The sequence below is a fragment of the Leucopleurus acutus genome, assembly GCF_964270905.1.
Source record: "Leucopleurus acutus genome assembly, chromosome: 6".
In the NCBI taxonomy this organism is placed as follows: domain Eukaryota; kingdom Metazoa; phylum Chordata; class Mammalia; order Artiodactyla; family Delphinidae; genus Leucopleurus; species Leucopleurus acutus.
This window is the reverse complement of record NC_139149.1, coordinates 80,095,596-80,114,739: the sequence shown is the minus strand read 5'-3', so window position 1 is coordinate 80,114,739 and position 19,144 is coordinate 80,095,596. Positions and strand designations below refer to the sequence as shown.

The 19,144-nt window shown below is 40.2% G+C and overlaps 1 protein-coding gene across 1 annotated transcript in view; it reads left to right on the top strand.

Annotated features, from left to right (window-relative positions):
- HECW2 (HECT, C2 and WW domain containing E3 ubiquitin protein ligase 2) overlaps nucleotides 1-19,144 on the top strand; it is a 129,271-nt gene that overhangs the window by 32,658 nt on the left and 77,469 nt on the right. The window contains exons 7-9 of the mRNA XM_082841909.1: nucleotides 10,734-10,868; nucleotides 14,181-14,283; nucleotides 16,215-16,311. Coding sequence (XP_082698035.1) covers nucleotides 10,734-10,868; nucleotides 14,181-14,283; nucleotides 16,215-16,311 — 335 coding nt within the window. The remainder of the gene's footprint in view (nucleotides 1-10,733; nucleotides 10,869-14,180; nucleotides 14,284-16,214; nucleotides 16,312-19,144) is intronic.

The following is a 19,144-nucleotide window of genomic DNA, read 5'->3' as shown; positions in this document are numbered from 1 at the left end:
AAAGTGAGGGCTAGTAACCTGTCCTGTCTAGCTCCTGGAGCTGTGGTTGGCATCCACTTAGATAATCACAGGATTACAAATGGAAGAAAAACAATTAGGATTATAATTAAACAACTTCTTCGGTAATTGACTTATTATTATCTATGGTGTAGAAGATAAAAGCAGTACAATTACAAGCCTCTAGAGGTTTATGACTTAGTTTGGGGAAAGCAAAATATGGATTATTCAAACCCCTACAAAATAAAATGGACCATACAGCACACTAAGCCAGGAATGCTACTCACTTGGTTATTCCTACCCAGCTCTCCAAAATCTTGATTTGAATGGTTAGGTAGAAGCAAGAATCTACAGTAAGTAGAACAACAGCTAAAGAGTTTCATCAGTTTAGACTTTTATAAAAATGATAAAGATTTGTTATTGATGGTTAAATCCTTACTCTAATGGGAAATACACAATGACATAAAAGATACACTGAAGAATTAGTGTCAGTGTCCCATTCCTCCTCTTAACAAACAGCTGATCTCCCTTAACTGAGGTGGTCCAACAGAATAATTTTGTCACAACAGGGTTCCTTTTGTTGTTCTTGTTCTTTTTGTCCATGTTGTTCTTGATCACTGCACAGTAGTCTGCCCCCGAGTGTTTGCTTCTGCCTGAAACCTGTATAACAACCCAGAGCATTTTCTGTTTCTCTGCTATGAGTGTTCTGTTTATTGTGGTCTCTCTGGTAGATTTGTTCTCTTGCTAGATTAGTGGTCTTCTGCTCTGGTGGTTGCAATCTCCATAAGCTGTGGTCATGAAGATAGTGTTTTAAAAACATCCTTAGCCAGATAAGTAACTTTCTTTTTAGAACTGGGACTGAAATCAGATCCACACATTTGCACAGAATCATGCACTTCCTGTGTAAAGCCACTAAGCACCCCTTGCCCAGACCATTTTACCCCTAATTCTTCTTATTTGGATTATAAAAGAACAGAACGTGCATCATGCACTAGTATAGGTACAGAAAGACTTATTTCTGGCATGGGATACCTGGAGAGTTTTCATAGTAAAGATTGGATTTGAACTGAACCCTGAATGATGAGTAGGATTTTTTTTTTTTTTTTTTTAGCGGTACGCGGGCCTCTCACTGCTGTGGCCTCTCCCGTTGCGGAGCACAGGCTCCGGACGCGCAGGCTCAGCGGCCATGGCTCACGGGCCTAGCCGCTCCGCGGCATGTGGGATCCTTCTGGGCCGGAGCACGAACCCGTGCCCCCTGCATCGGCAGGCGGACTCTCAACCACTGTGCCACCAGGGAAGCCCAATGAGTAGGATTTTGATAAAATTAGATTGTGGAGAAGAGAAAATTTGGAATGGGAAAGGAAGGAAAACACCCAAAGTAAAGACGTGGAAAAAGGAACACACTGGGGGGGTATGTTTGGTTCCTTTGAAGAAGTAGTGGGTTTCCTTTTCTGTGCAAAAGCTATTAAGTTTCATTAGGTCCCATTTGTTTCTTTTTGTTTTTATTTCCATTTCTCTAGGAGGTGGGTCAAAAAGGATCTTGCTGTGATTTATGTTATAGAGTGTTCTGCCTATGTTTTCCTCTAAGAGTTTTAGAGTGTCTGGCCTTACATTTAGGTCTTTAATCCATTTTGAGTTTATTTTTGTGTATGGTTAAACCTAAAAGCCTTTGCATAGCAAAGGAGACCATAAACAAGATGAAAAGACAACCCTCAGAATGGGAGAAAATATTTGCAAACGAAGCAACTGACAAAGGATTAATCTCCAAAATTTACAAGCAGCTCATGCAGCTCAATATCAAAAAAACAAACAACCCAATCCAAAAATGGGCTGAAAACCTAAATAGACATTTCTCCAAAGAATATATACAGATTGCCAACAAACATATGAAAGGATGCTCAACATTACTAATCATTAGAGAAATGCAAGTCAAAACTACAGTGAGGTATATCACCTCACACCAGTCAGAATGGCCATCATCAAAGAATCTACAAACAACAAATGCTGGAGAGGGCATGGAGAAAAGGGAACCCTCTTGCACTGTTGGTGGGAATGTAAATTGATACAGCCACTATGGAGAACAGTATGGAGGTTCCTTAAAAAACTAAAAATAGAACTACCATACGACCCAGCAATCCCACTACTGGGCATGTACCCTGAGAAAACCATAATTCAAAAAGAGTCATGTACCACAGTATTCATTGCAGCTCTGTTTACAATAGCCAGGACATGGAAGCAACCTAAGTGTCCATTGACAGATGAATGGATAAAGAAGATATGGCTCATATATACAATGGAATATTACTCAGCCATAAAAAGAAACGACATTGAGTTATTTGTAGTGAGATGGATGGACCTAGAGACTGTCATACAGAGTGAAGTAAGTCAGAAAGAGAAAAACAAATACCGTATGCTAACACATATATATGGAATCAAAAAAAAATGGTTCTGAAGAACCTAGGGGCAGGACAGGTATAAAGATGCAGATGTAGAGAATGGACTTGAGGACACAGGGAGGGGGAAGGGGGAAGGGTAAGCTGGGACAAAGTGAGAGAGTGGCGTGGATATATATACACTACCAAATGTAAAATAGATAGCTAGTGGGAAGCAGCCGCATAGCACAGGGAGATCAGCTCAGTGCTTTGTGACCACCTAGAGGGGTGGGATAGGGAGGATGGGAGGGAAACACAAGAGGGAGGAGATATGGGGATATATGTATATGTATAGCTGATTCATTTTGTTATACAGCAGAAACTAACACACCATTGTAAAGCAATTATACTCCAGTAAAGATGTATAAAAAAACAAAACAAAGAAAAAAAGGACTTCCCTCGTGGTGCAGTGGTTAAGAATCCACCTGCCAATGCGGGGGACATGGGTTAAGCCCTGGTCCGGGAAGATCCCACATGCTGTGGAGCAACTAAGCCTGTGTGCCACAACTACTGAGCCTACACTCTAGAGCCGATGAGCCACAACTACTGAGCCCACGTGCCACAACTGCTGAAGCCCACATGCGTAGAGCCTCTGCTCCACAACAAGAGAAGCCACTGCAATGAGAAGCCTGTGCACAGCAACTAAGAGTAGCACCCGCTTGCCACAACTAGAGAAAGCCCACGCATAGCAATGAAGACCTAATGCAGCCAAAAAGAAAGAAATAAATAATATTAAGAGAGAAAAAAAGGAAGTAATGGGAACATTTTGAGAGACCCTCTATTACGTATACACACACACACACACACACACACACACACACACACACACACACACACACACACACACACACACACACACACAGGAGAGCTGATGGTGTAAGATCCAATCCAAAACCCAGCAGCTTGAGACCCAAGAAAACGCCAATGTCCCAACTCAGTCAGGCCAAGGCAATTCCCTCTGACTCAGCCTTTTGACCTTCAATTGATTGGATGCGGTCCACCCACATTAGGGAGGGTGATCTGCTTAACTCAGTCTACTGATTGAAAGGTGAATCTCATCCAGGAACACACTCACAGACACATTGGAATAACGTTTGGCCAAATGTCTGGGCAACCAGTGGCCCAGTTAAGTTGACACATAAAATTAACAATCACAGACCGATATCAATGGAGTAAAATCAGTGGAAGCATCACTACAGAGGGTTAAGGATAACAGAGAGAATGATACAAAATGACATGGACAATTAGAAAAATATTACAAAGCTTGATATTTCTTAGTAATAAGTTTGTATAATGGACTTACCATTTGGTTTAATTTTTAAGAAAAGTGTTTATTTTTGACTCCCCTTTCAGATGTGGAATATGGAATAACTTTTTTGCTGCCTCTTTGTTTTGTTAACAGTATTAACACAGGGTGCTTTCCCCAGTTCATTCTACTTGAGCCTGTACTGAAACTTTGAGCTTTAAAAGTGATATAAACGTCATGGGCTCTTTAAATGAAAATGTAAAACGGTAACCACCTCCTTATTAAAAGTGAAACGTCTTTTCCCATAGTTTCTTGTGTTTTTCCCTACACAAAACACTTGCTATAATATCACCCAGCTAAATTGACATCCATCTCTAAAGCCAAGCTTTGTAACTAGGGGTTTGTGACTTTGGATGTCACGTTGGGGATTTGAGTCTCAGTATGGTCCAAATATTCAACTCGATGACCGTGGCAAGTAGGAATTATGGTTATGAGGATAGATTTTTTAGAAGAGAACAAATATTTGTACAGTGAAAGTTACCACAGTCAGAGCCTACTTGAGGATTCTCATTTTACCAGATGCTCATAGCTTATGTGGCTGTAGAAGTTGCCCCAGTGATGACATAGACTTTGGTTTCAGTCCCACGTGAAGCTGATGGCCACAGTTTACTGGGTCAGGTTCATCTTAATGAGTAAAATGCAACTTAATATTTGGAGGTTTCAAGTGAATCCCAAAAGTCTCTTAGCAGAATAAGTTCTACACTTTGAAAAATATATTTTTCATTCATTAGAGCACTATATTAGTTATTTTTGTGACATGTCTCTTTAATTGCTTTGAAACAACTAATACCTCTTTGTGGTGGTTATCTGGTTTAATCACCTCCAGTTACACAGCAGTCCAGGTAGAGATGAAATTAAACTCTAAATTTACAAATAACACATAGTTTTTAGAGTATCTCTTGCTTATTTTTCAGGGGGTACAATCTTGTTAGACCAAAAAGTAACCCACACATAGAGGCAGAGGTGAAGAATCCTTCTAGGGCAGTATACCTTTCAGAATGAGAGAATAAAGCAGAGGTTGGTTCTGTGAATGTATTTTTGAGTAAAATGCTAACCTCATGGAATATTGAAGGAATTGCCCAAGTATGAAGATGGGCTTTGCCTTTTATCTTTAAACAGTTGTCCTCTGACCAGCACTGACTCTTTTAAAAAAATGTAGAGTACTATTTTAAAATTTCATGGCAATGCCCTTCTATTCTACCTGAAATGTGCTGATTTGGATAACTCCATCCTTGGTCTTCTGCAGTGACGTGCTGATAAATGCTTAGCAACCAGCTCCTCAGGGGTGGTGGGGAGGAGGGCTGATCTGTAGCATTTGCCATTTTCCATGGTGTAAATTCTCCCACCATAGCCAATTTCAGGCTGCCAGCATCACCATCAACCAGCTTGAGATTTCACCATCAGCTCCTGTAAGCTGGTCCATGCCATCCCCAGCATGGCACTGGCTCCCCTATATTATACTTCTAACACCTAAATACCACTACTCCCAATACATAAAATACCACCCCCCTCCCTTTGCTAACATTTTACATCTGAAGTTTTGGGGATGTTTTACTTATCCACGGTGCCATGTGTCCCTGTTTTCTCTCCTAGCAACGTTAGATCTCTGATCACAGCAGTTTAACAAAATAACCTTCTTTAACTTTTTTGTTATTGATAGATGTCATGAGATATTTGGGACCACTCACTCCTTCAGATGAACCAAATGTTAGAAAATGTTAGCATGACTATTTTTTTAGTTACAATAAACTCTACTATTCAGTGCTTTTCATCTCCAGTATTGGTAATGGAGTTCTGTCTGGGATATAATGTAGAGAAAATGATAGCATGTTTATTCCTTATAATTGGGGAAATACTAGAGAGGGGACCAGGAGCTGAGATTTATGTTATGCAAGGGAGAGAATGTGTGAGTAAATTACAATCTTTATAAAAATTAAAGTAGATTACAATGAACTTTTTGAGCATTTTAAGACTTTATAGAGTTGAGAAACTAGAAGTTAGAACAGATTCAATATGCAGTGCTGCTATCTTTTAAATTATTGTTGTTTCTTTGTTTCCATAGCTCTTTAGAGAAAGAAAGATCTGATGATGTCTTTCTGGAGCATAGTTACAAGTGCTTTTTGTTTTATTTTGTTTACACGGTCTTTTAATACGGATTCCTGGTTTGGCAAAATGTAAGTGGAAACAATTTCAAACTTCTGTAACTTAGATTTGTTGAGCCTGAGGTTGGTATTTCTTCACAAATACTAATGCCTTTTTCTTTTCTTAAAATAACAGAAGCTTAAAAAAAAGAATTGTGTAAAGAGAGAAGTGTATTTTGTTTGGCCTCACTAATATGGGCTCCATCCAGCCCATATTTTCTGACTCTGATCATGCCCTGAAGCAGCGAAAGGGTAGACGTTTTTAAAATGAGATTTGAATTTGGGTATTTGCATTCCTTTCAGTTTTTGATTATGTTGTTAGCCCTAGTTGGTCCAGCACTGGGAAGCTTGAGTGAATTTCCTTAATGAAACTTAACAGTAGGGAATCTGTGTTGTTCAAAATTTGCTTTGCTAGTGGCTAATCTGGAAAAGACTCCTTTTTTGATACAATTGCTTTTTTTGATGTGGTCTGCCTTCTCAACATACTGTTTATTCAGACAGTATTTATTGATACATGGTAGACAATTTCATAAATAAAGGCAGGCTATTCAAGAATGGTGACATAAAAAAATAAAATGGTGACCCAAATTAAATTTTTTTAAAAAAGGAATAGGTCAACTTCATTACTGGCTTGAACTAGTTAGGACATCCTATGGGAAAGTGATCCACTTTTGTGACATAATCGATTTGTGCATCACAAATAGAAATGTCAAGCCTAAAATTTGCACTGTATTTTTTTCTATGCTTTGATCTTTGTTTTAAAGTAGAATACATCTTCCACAACTCAGTTGTGACCTCAGTCATCTCCTTTACGTGGATATAGCAAAGCACCAAGGAAGCCTGTCCAGGGTCACACAGGGAGCGGAGCAGAGCCAAAGCACATGCCAAGGAATTGCCTCTTCGTGCTGCCCTCGGCTAGCGCTAGTGTGCTAGCTGCGTGGTTTCGATAGTGGTCTTAATTGAGACTTTTCCCCCAAGTACTTGGCAGACATAAAAAGCACATGTAAACAGTATACACATTCCATTTGCTCTGAGACTGAGCTCCTTGTGGAATACAAATTAGCACCTATGCTCCAGCCACAGCCCACCCTCCAGCAGGGGAGCCGTACAGATTGTGCAGAGGACGTACAGTTTGCTGTCCAGCAGCAGTAGCAACCTTTTCAGCACTGAAACAGTGGTGAGGCCCAGCACTCTGAGTGACAGTTATTGTCGGCCTAATTCAATAAATACTTAAATACTTTTCTAAAATCAAGTACTGTGTGAGGGGAGTGGGAAGAACATCAAAAGGAAAAATAGGAGGCGGAAAGAATGGAAGAAAAAGAGGAGAACTATGAGAAGGAGAGGGAGGGGAAAGAGGCACTGCTCACTGGGCTTTGAAGTCAGAAAGATGGATTCAAATCTCAGCTTTATACTTTCCCAACTCTGCATTTCACTTAAATCTCAGACTGTTACCCAACTGTATTAAAGGTGAACAATAATGAGAAATCGGTATGTATGAACTAATGAAAATCCTTATTTATAATGGTGGTGGCCGGCTTATGCGTTCTTCTTTGCTGACTTCAGTGCATCAGTTAGGATTTGGTTTGGCTGCATTGTGACAGGGACCTATACAAAGTTTACAAGATTTTATTCTGTCACATAAAGACGTTCAGAGACAGGCAGTCTAGGGCCCTTAAGGTGGTTTCTTAAGTTGTAAGAGCCTTGGCTCCTTACGGCTTTTTATTCAGCCATCCCTCATCTTCAGGGTTCGTTGTGGCTGCTGGGGTTCGGCAATTACATCTTTGTTTCAGGGAGCAGAATGGATGAAGTACAGAAGGAGGGCTTTACCTTGTAAAAATCTCCTTGGAAAGGAGTTTTCCAGAAGTATCATGTGACCCTCTGTTTACATCTCATTGACCAGAACTTAATCTAGGCCATACGTACCTACAAGGAGCCTGGGAAGTGTGGGTTCACTGGTTCTCCTTTTTTTTTTTTTTTTTTTTGAGCTTTGTTTATGGGCTGCAGGGAGAACCACTGTAATCCTTAGAAAAATGTCTCAGAAGTTAATACTGTTATTATTAGTAATAATAATATTAACTCACATTTAAGGGGTCTCAGGTACTATGTTCAGAAATTTATATGAACCATCTCATTTTATCTTCCTTTGATGTAGGCGTTATTATACCTATTTAACAGAAAAGAAATTGTAGTTTGAAAAAGTTAAGTAGTTTGCCCAATGTTATGTCAGTAATAAGTGGTGGAGCTAGAGCTCAGACCCAGGCTTGTCTTTTTCTAGATCCCAAGCATTTAATCACTACTTTGTCTCGGACTTCTCAAGTTTTAACTTGATAGTTTATCCATGTCCACATGAGGTGTTTTAAAACCTTTTATCCTATTTGTGGTATTATAGTCTTCAGCTCTCCACACTTTTCACCCAACACACACACACACACACACACACACACACACACACACACTTCTCTCATGTATTTTTCTCAAATCTTTCAGTATTTCTATGCTTACGTAAAAGAATGCGACTTTTAATACTTGGTTAGTTCATTGTCAGTTGTCTTCCTGTATTTTGGTCAGGAGTCTGCTGTTCGAGTTTTTGGCAGTTTATTTACTGAGCACTCTCTTTCTCCCAGATGCAGCCCTAAAAGCTATTAGGGAGAACAGGGTGAGTAAGAAAGGGTCCCTACCCTGAAGGCATTTACAGTATAATTTTTTATAGAATGGATTTTAGAGAAGCCTCTTAACGTCAAATTATACTATGACACTCCATGTAAATCACAACTGACCTAGATGTACACACCCATTTGTCCTTATAATTACAAGTGATTCATCGTTACCTCTAAATGACCACCTGTTCCTTCAAAACATTCCTAAGACATTAGGTAAATAGGCAATTCTATTTTCATACTCTTTGTATTTTCCCCTTAAACGACATGGCTAATATTATTGTTGTAGTAATAAGAGCTTAATCTTAATATACATAAAGAGAATATTAAATTGACTATAATACCTATTATGTTGAAATGTATATTAAGAAAATGAATTTCCATTTTATGACATTTTAAATAGTGGCAGAAATAATATACATACATGTGTATTAGAAGCTCAACTCAAACGGGGACTAGTGTCACATTTGAGACCAGAGCCTGACAATACAAGCCTGTGTAGGGTTTATTGTTGGTGCACATTTTTACAAGATCAGAGAAGAAAGATATTCCACCTGATAGGTTATGGAAAAGGGAGCATTACCCAGGGATGTGAGGTTGGTGACTCCGTCCTACAAGACTTCCATTTAATCCAGTCTTTGTACCTGGAAATCGGATATCGAGAGAAGGGACAGACAAGGATTCTTGTTCTGGCCATTTCTCTGCTTTGTTTCTAGTGCACATTCTGCTTAAAGTTATTTTTTTTTAAAGAAGTCATTTTTCCCCCTATTTGGGAGCTACTTACAAATTATTTTGCTCTGTTTCCTGATTATCTACAGAAACATTTTGTTTCATAATGGAAAGGTGAATTTTTAATCAGCATAAATATACCATCTGCCCCTGGGATTTGCCTAGATGCATTCATTCCTAGTCTTTAAGGTACTTTGTTAACAGAGCTCCATCAGTTCTCTTTTGCTTAGGTTATTTGGCATATATCATGTCTCCTGACATTTATCAGTAATGAGTCTCCAGGCTCTCCTAATAGTCCTTTTTATCTTGACCTAATTAACTTTATCTGATCATGGAAAACTTATATTTTCTAATTATCCTTGAGATAATGGGCTTCATTATTACCTTGAATGAATTTTACATTGCAAACTTAACACCATTTTGTTCCTAATGATAATGAAAAATTGCACTTACATCGAGTTTTAAAATTAAACAAACAGAATTTTTAAAGGCCTTTCTACATTACATGCAATCCTTACTGCAAAACCGAGGGAAATGGTTTATGCTCATTCGTGGTTTCATGTCACGAAGGATTCTGCAGTAAACATGACAGACATGGTTTCCTCCTTCCTATCACTTTATGGTGGAGAAATGTTTATTATGAATGAAGGAGGCGTGTTTTTATAAGAAATTTATAGCCCAGAGAACTTAAGTGTCTTGCCCTGAGTCATTGTATGTGATAGAATTTTTCTGGGTGTGTGATCAATGACCAAACTGGAAAGAAACTAAGAAGGAGATTGTAAAGAGTCTTGGAAAACTGACCAAAGGGTTGGAATGTTTTTTCTGTAGATAACAGGTAGCCATTAGAGGCTTTGGATTGGAGTGGAAATGTAGTCAAAGCTTTTAGAAAAAAAAATTCTGATAGTGAGGTGCCATTCAGTGAATAAGGTTGTAGAGACGTGGAACAACTGAGAAACTATTAATAATTATACGTTTAAGAGAAAACCCTGAAATGATGGAATGAATGATAGGCTGGGATGGGACAAATAGAGGAGACACTCTAATGAGAAAATGGGGGAGGACTTGGTAGCTGATTACATAGAAGGAAAAGAGAAGTCAATGATGTTTGAAAGAAAAACTTGGTAATAACCGATAGCAGTAAGAGCAAAGAGCATCAGTTAAGAGAGAAGCCCGAATGTCCATTCAGGGGGCTTCTTTCTAAGATCCTATCTTTGATGACTGTATTTCCTAAAGCCAGGAACAATGTTCCTTCCTGCTGTCTTCATTATGCATCCAATCTAAGCGTTGCTTCCTCTCTTCTGGTCTGTCCTGAGGGAAGAAGGAGAAATTCTCCCGAAGATTTGAAATTACGAGAAAACGGAGCGAAGGTTTTCACTCCAAAGTGGGTCTTTCCCTGCATGTGTGAAATGATAGGACCGCTAGACAGGTGTGTGCCATGTACGGAGTGTTGACTGAGTGGGTTGCTTCCTAGGCATTTTTTGTCGACCACAACTCGCGCACCACCACTTTCATCGATCCCCGGCTCCCGCTTCAGAGCAGCAGACCCACGAGCGCGCTGGTGCATCGACAGCACCTGACCAGGCAGCGCAGCCACAGCGCAGGCGAGGTGAGTCCTGAGCCTTAGCGACCGACCTGTTGGCTGATAGAAGCACGGGATGTGGGGTTTATGGAATCGTGCTGGCTCTTTCTTATTGTTTTGTTTTTCTAGTTTGATTTAGAGACTATCATTTGGAGGCTGAAAGTGTTGGAATGTTAACGGGGTTTCTCTGGAAACTCATAGAGCCTAAATTACAGGTTTAAAAAGTAGGACATGTGAGGAAAGGTTGAAGAAATTAGAGATTTAGAAAAAAAAAATTCAGTGGATGGTGAGGGAATTCATAATGCAGTACAGTGTTCAAGAGACGATGATGATGAGCCCTTTTGCATACCTAAGAGCAGCTTCATAGGAAGGAAGGAATGTAACTTTTTTAGGGGATTAAAATTAGGTTAAAGATAGGGAAGTTTCTTAAGTGAGGATTGCTGGATTAGATTAAAATCTTCGGCCAATGCTATGGGGTTGTGGCATCCTCACTAATATTCTTTAAAGTTAGGATATGTATGAGGGTTGATTTATGTACTCTTAAGTGCTCAGAGAAAATGGGTAGCATTAAGAATTACTAAAAGCTCTACTGTACTCTATTATACTTTGCTAGTTTGCAGTGTCCCATGGTAACCACATGAGGGCTCTCTAATAATCTAACCAGAAAAAAAAAAAAGAAAGAAAAAGAAAAAAGAGAAAAGAAATAATCTCTTCCTGTTTCCCTTTTTCTGTAGCAGGTTAAATAAATAAAACAGGAATGTCTTAGGTCACATATTTTCTCCTTAATAAAGACTTATGCTTTGAATGTCATATATTATCACTTGATATACATTGTTTCTAAAAATTCCCTTAGACAAGAAGAATTAAGATTCTTTTCCTGCATGCCATTTCTACGTTCCATCTATGTGCATATCATATTTTCAGTATTATATTGTATGTCAAATATTTTTGTAGCTTCTATTATAAGAAAAGATTATGAATGTAATAAATAACTGGATTTGATTCATCAAAATTCCACTCTTGGAATTTCCCCTCATGATTTACATACTGGCTCTAATGATTATGTGTGTTTGCTGGTTGTAAGTGAAGACATAGAAGAGTACACACGAGAAGCTCACATAAAAATGTTATATAAATCTATTGCAGGATGAGGTATGCACAAAAATATTCATGTTTTATGAGTAGCTAATAAATCTCTACCTGGCTGTCATATAAAACATTAGTGGTGAACTGGATGATGCTAATAGCATTCATCTAAAAAGCAGAACAGACCTCTCACCTTTGGACCTTGTGCGTGATATGTAGCATATCAGGGCCCTGCCTCGTTTTATCACACAACCAGTGCACTTTAGATGCTTGCCTTATTTGACGTCACAATATGACGCTGGCTGTTCAGTCTGATCAGGACTACGTGCATGGGATTAGTAGCTATACTTATATTTTCTTTCAACTCCTCTGCCTCAGAACTTGAATTAGTTTCATGGTCTAGCAGTAGGGATACTAAGGTACACATTAAAATTTGAATGAGGACTTCTCTTCTTATTGACGGAAGCTGAGCAGTGGAACAGAGACAACCCCATAAAGACTCAGCATTCAGTCTCGGTGTTGTTAAACCCTTGAGGGGAATGTGCTTTCTGGCCCAGCTGTCGGAAGCATGCACATCCTGCAGTAATACAGACGTTTATCACGGCTTGCCCACTGATAATGGTCTGGTTTGATGGTCTGGTTTGAAGAAGCAGGGTGTCAAGGAGACGACCTTTGGCTGTTCTGGGAAATGATGACACAAGGCAACTTACTGACAGGAGGGAAAGTATATGTTGGTAGATTGAAATGATAAGTTTGGTGACTGACAAGGTATAGTTAATGATTGAATCTCTCCCAAGAGGGGCTGACTTCATTTCTCAGAGCCAATAACTCAAGAGAAGCAGAGTGGGAAATTTCTGGTTACATTCACAAGTCTTCCCAGCCATTCTCTTAGACTTATTTAGCAAATATTCCAGGTAGTAGAAATTTTGGTATCTCTTCCATCCAACAAATGAATACTTACTAAACACCTGTAGTGTAGAAACGTGGTTGGTGTGAGGGATACAAGTAAATAATGTATGTTCCTGTGTTCTTATTAAGGAGAGAATATATAAAAGTAACCATAATCCAGATGTATAACAATACAAGCAAAAAATGCTTTATAGACTGTTAATAATGGCAGCTGCTTTAGAAATGTACCCCGAGTGCTGTGGGTGCTCAGAGAAGGTGACGTTTAATGTCAGCTTGAAGGGAAGGGAAGGCTTCATCGAGGAGGGGCTGTTTGAACTACACATTGAAGAATGAGTGAGAACATTCTTGAAGGATAAACAAGCAGTCAAGTGTGGGGACGATATTTCCAGCTTTAGGGCCTTTAGAAAAACCCTCACTGAACACCTAATGGATGCAGTATGATAAAATGGTTGTGAGGGTTTGAATGGGTGGGAGTAGAAACTGTATTTTAAAAGTACCAATTTATAAATCCAGGAGGTTGTTTTGCCTTTTGTTCTCTTACTCTCTTATTCAACTGTTCTACTGTTGTCTTAAAAGACTTCTGTAGTACGGGGGAAAAATGCTAAAACAGAAGCTAAAGCAGTGTTAGAGTTTTCTGGTAAGATTATTAATGGGCGTTTTTATTTATCTCCTTGTATGTATGAGTTTCTAAGCCTATAATCAGTATGTAACTAATTCAGGTTGGGGCAACCCTATTTAGCTCCTCCACACCTGCTGTGATTAGCTTGCTGGTGTGGGAGGTTCAAACCAGAAAAAGCTGTTGTACTGGGTGCTCTAATAGGCATGTAAAATTGCTTCTGAGGAGATAATATCCAACTCGGAAACCCACATGAAGACTGCTGCTCTTCAACCCCTCCTCTGCTGAGGCAGGGAATTCCCTGACCTGCCTTGGCCAAAAGAAGGTATATCCTGCATGGCCGATGAATTTTGTGCCACCAAAGTGTTCTCTCTGATTGTACTTTTGCAGGTTTGTGTTTTGTCAGGTAGAAGTTATTCCTGAGGAACAGGTATTCAGCATCTACATCCCCAAGAGGTGTAGGCATTTTGAGCTACTCCTGTACCACTTGGTCAACAGTTACTGCCCTGGCCCCTCTCAGGGACGTTGTACCCCAACCCATCCCCTCAGTTCAGCAACTGAAGCAGAGCTTTTGAGAGTCCTGTGTCAGCTCTTCAGCTAGCCTCTGTTCTGATCAGTTGGTACTTAACAATGCTCATTGTCAAGTGTTCTGAACAACTTGGCCTGGGGTACTGATGTAAAGTATTCTAGGATTTGGTGCAGAACAAAAACACTGCTTGTGTTTGCAGGTAGGAGAAGATTCTCGACATGCAGGACCACCAGTTCTTCCCAGGCCATCAAGTACGTTCAATACAGTTAGTAGGCCACAGTACCAGGACATGGTTCCAGTGGGTATGTCATCTCTTTCCCAAAGTCTTTATCTTTGCTTTTCATGTCAGTGTGTACCATGCATTCTCTGCTGATACACTTCCCTATTGTCAGCCTGCTACATTTGCCCTGTACTGAAAAACTGCTGCATTATCCCTAAGAAATCGATTTGAGTCTCAAAACACTTATGTCTTGTAAAATCCTATAGGATGAGATTTTTTTCTACTACTCTACCTTACCTGAGTAGAACTATTATATTAGATTGTTGAAGTTTAGGAAAAATAAGTTCTTAAGGCCGCTGTATTGTGTGGTCATTTTAAATTAGGCATTTGGACAAGCATTTATTTAGTATATATCTTAATGCTTGAGACAGAGTTTAAAAGGTGTGTGAGCCTCACAAAATAAGAAAGCAATGATGGCACATTCTTAAGGGGTTTTGTAGCAAATGCAAGACAGCAAAAGTCTCCAAAATTGTAAAATAAAAATAAATGAATGTAGGCAAATTGGCCTAAAGAACAACTTGAGTTGTTAGTAAAATGATGAGGTTGAAGTAGATCAGTTTTCAAACCTAGAGCCCCTAAGGCAGGTGGAGTGGACAGACTGGCAGGAGGCCAGATGGGCTCCCTGTTCCATCTTAAATTTGAGCAACTCTCCATTTGTCTGGTTTTGCTTTAAAATTTTTACTTTTTTAAGAAAGACTTTACCATGAAATATAATGCAGTGCCCATATCCTAAAAGGTTCGACAGTCACTGAATAAGAAGAAACCTTGGGTAGAAATTGAACAGTCTATGTTTTATTATGCTGTTACTCATATGATACTAAATGCTGCACATAGAATTTTAAAGTACTATAAAATTGTTTAAAAAGTTATCTAGTCTCTGATCTTAGATAGAATGTAAAAACTGCTGACAAAACCTCAATTATAAAAATGTTTTTATTATATGTGGTGAAATGTGCAGTTAGGGACACTTTGAGTTTGACAGTGGGATTCCATGTTAGCAGATAGTATTTTTTTTTAATTTTATTTACATTTTACTAAAATTAGCATGATGCAGCTAAAATTTGAAGTGGCAAATGTCTAGAGAATTATACTTCTTTTGAGTGATATTTTGTTAAAGTAAGGCATGTTTCTTGATCATATTTATGAGCACAAGAGTATTGACTGAACTAGGATCTCTGATGTTTGAGAATTCAGACACTCAGTTCTGTAATTTAAATATATCTATATTTCTGATTATAAATAAATGGAATCAAGATGAATTACCTTAAGTAAGCAAATTACTTTCTTGACAAAAGAGTATTAACAGAGCCTTTAGTAAACGTTAATTAAATATAAAATTTCTGTAAACATTAGCCAGCCTTGACTAAGATATAGATTTTCCTTTTAAAATATTATGTACATAATTGATGATGCTGGTTGTATTGTAGCTGTTGGTGTAGTTGGTTTGGTAAAGAGCTACCCTGTGGCTTAATTGCATTTATTTCCACGTAGAATTTGGGAATGGTTTGCCTCTGCATATTGGTAGTTGCTGCTGGCAACTACGGTATTTTAGCAACTCTTGCTCTACCTCTTCACCTCTGTAGGTGGCTGACATTTAATCAGAAGATGGTTTTCCATTTTTAACAATTGCTTATAAGGTTGATTTTAGTAAGCAGTAGCATAAAACAATCAGTATCTAGAATCTTGTTGGTGATCTCATCTTGCAATTTGATAATAAATATGGCTCATCAGATGAGTTTAATGAGTGCTTAAGTCAGTCATACCTAACAGATCTAAGTCCAATACTCATATAACAGGATAGACACAAATTGGAATTTAAGCATCTATAGTGGCTCTAAACTATGACTTTGAATACAAGGAACATTAACCAGAAAAACAAAACTTAAAAAGTCTGGATTTATGTGCATAAAATAACAGATTTTAAAATATTGTTACATATGTATGTTTTTTCAGCTTACAATGACAAGATTGTTGCATTTCTGCGCCAGCCCAACATCTTTGAAATTCTACAGGAGCGTCAACCTGATCTTACCAGGAATCACTCACTCAGGTAACCATAATATTGGTATTTAATTCAGGTTGCATAAGCCCCAACCATTAAATCTTCAGTAACATTGATAATTGTCTTGGAAATTCACTCTTGCTTTGTGGCATTCTGAACAAAGGCATCTTGTACACAAATACCTCGTTATTAATATCAGGTCAATGTAGTCCTGGCTTTTCTCTGTTAAGTATGAGGACTGAATGAAACTGACTAAAGAACCTGGAACCAACTTTAAAGAAGAAATATGAAAATTTCACAGCCAAGAATGCATCCTAGATGTGCAGATTATAACAAAAATAATAAGACACTGCCTATTAGAATGTAACTTGAGTAAACAAAAGTAACATAGAGTTTATTGAATTGAGATTTATAAAATCCTAGACTTGGTATTCACAATTTTCCATAATAAAAACACAGTGGAACCCAAGGAAGAAATCTGATCCTCTCCAGAGCCTAGCATTCCCCTGCAGGAACCCTTTCTTCTAAACAACTCTTCAGTGCATCACACTTTAAGCCCAGTTTTCCTTTCCTGAATACATGCTGTTCCTTTTCCTTGGCAACTCTTCTCTTCTTCTATGTTTGGCAAGATTTTTCTTTTTAAATTCAATGTAAGATGCCCCTCCTTGAAGCCTTTCGGCCCCACTGTGGACTCTCAGGCTCATGATCTAGTGTAGTATTTCTCAACTTTGGTGTGCTAGGCATCAGAGAGGTGGAGATGGAAAGACGTGGGAGTTTCTGCTGAAAATCCTGCATAACTCAAAGCCCATTTGGTCTACGTGCCACGTTAACTGACAGGAATACGTTTGCCCAATGGTGCCATCCTGCCCCATGGCAGTGATTCTCAAATATTGCTCCACTAAGTTGTGTCAGGCTGTTTTTATCAGCATTACTGGGGAGTTTTATAAGGTACAGAATGCCAGGTCTTGCTTCCCCCAACTCCTCTCCCTTCTCTGAATTTATACCCTCTGTCCTCCCATGCCCTGCCCAGAAATTTAATTCAGGAGGTCTGGGGTAGAGCTCAAGCATTTAATTTCTTAAAACCTCACTGTAGCTGGTTCGGGGTCTCTTCCCTCCGCCGTCACTGAACTGCCCCGGAGACCGAGGGGAGGGCGGCCTCACTGAGCCTGCCAGCTCTGGAGGGGCCCCACCAGCCGAAGCCGCGACAGTCCTTGGGACTGCGGGCCAGTTGTTTCAACAAGTAACTTAAAGACAAAATGGAAAAACAAGGAGGTTTGTGCCTGAGATCATGTTGATGTGAAGCCAGGGATGGCCACCTTGTGCCAGTGAGTACAACTTGGAGGAGCTTCAAGATAGCGGAAGAGTAAGACACGGAGATCACCTTCCTCCCCAAAGATACACCAGAAATACATCTACACGTGGAACAACTCCTACAGAACACCTACTGAACGCTGGCAGAAGACCTCAGACCTCCCAAAAGGCAAGAAACTCCCCACGTACCTGGGTAGGGCAAAAGAAAAAACATAGACAAAAGAATAGGAACGGGACCTGCACTAGTGGGAGGGAGCTGTGGAGGAGGAAAGGTTTCCACACACTAGGAAGGCCCTTCACAGGCGGAGACTGCGGGTGGCGGAAGGGGGAAGCTTCGCAGCCACGGAGGAGAGCGCAGCAACAGGGGTGCGGAGGGCAAAGCAGAGAGATTCCCGCACAGAGGATCGGTGGTCGGCACTCACCAGCCCGAGAGGCTTGTCTGCTCACCTGCCGGGGCCGGTGGGGGCTGGGAGCTCAGTCTTGGGCTTTGGTCGGAGTACCGGGAGAGGACTGGGGTTGGCAGCATGAACACAGCCTGCAGGGAGTTGTTGCGCCATGGCTAGCCGGGAGGGAGTCCGGGAAAAAGTCTGGACCTGCAGAAGAGGCAAGAAACTTTTTCTTGCCTCTTTGTTTCTTTGTGCGCGAGGAGAGGGGATTCAGAGCTCTGCTTAAAGGAGCTCCAGAGACTGGCGCGAGCCGCGGCTATCAGCATGGACCCCAGACGGGCATGAGACACTAAGGCCGCTGCTGCTGCCACGAAGAAGCCTGTGTGCAAGCACAGGTCACTATCCACAACTCCCCTACCGGGAGCCTGTGCAGCCCGCCACTGCCAGGGTCCCGTGATCCAGGGACAACTTCCCCGGGAAAACGCATGGTGCGCCTCAGGCTGGTGCAACGTCACGGCGGCCTCTGCCGCTGCAGGCTCGCCCCTCACTCCGTACCCCTCCCTCCCCCCGGCCTGAGTGAGCCAGAGCCCCCGAATCAGCTGCTCCTTTAACCCCGTCCTGTCTGAGCGAAGAACAGATGCCCTCCGGCGACCTACACGCAGAGGCGGGGCCAAATCCAAAGCTGAAGCCCAAGAGCTGAGCGAACAAAGAAGAGAAAGAGAAATGTCTCCCAGGAGCCTCAGGAGCCACGGATTAAATCTCCACAATTAACGTGATGAACCCTGCATCTGTGGAATACCTGAATAGAAAAGGAATCATCCCAAATTGAGGAGGTGGAATTTGGGAGCAACGTTATATATATTTTTTTTTCCCTTTTTCTCTCTTTGTAAGTGTGTATGTGTATGCCTCTGTGTGTGATTTTCTCTGTATAGCTTTGCTTTTACCATTTGTCCTAGGGTTCTGTCTGTCGGGTTTTTTTATTATTATTACTGAAAAAAAATTTTTTTCTTAGTAATTATTTTTTATTTTACTAACTATATTTTATTTTACTTTATTTTATTTATTTATTTTATTTGGCGGTACGCAGGCCTCTCACTGTTGTGGCCTGTCCTGTTGCAGAGCACAGGCTCCAGACGCACAGGCTCAGCAGCCATGGCTCATGGCTGCTCTGCGGCATGTGGGAC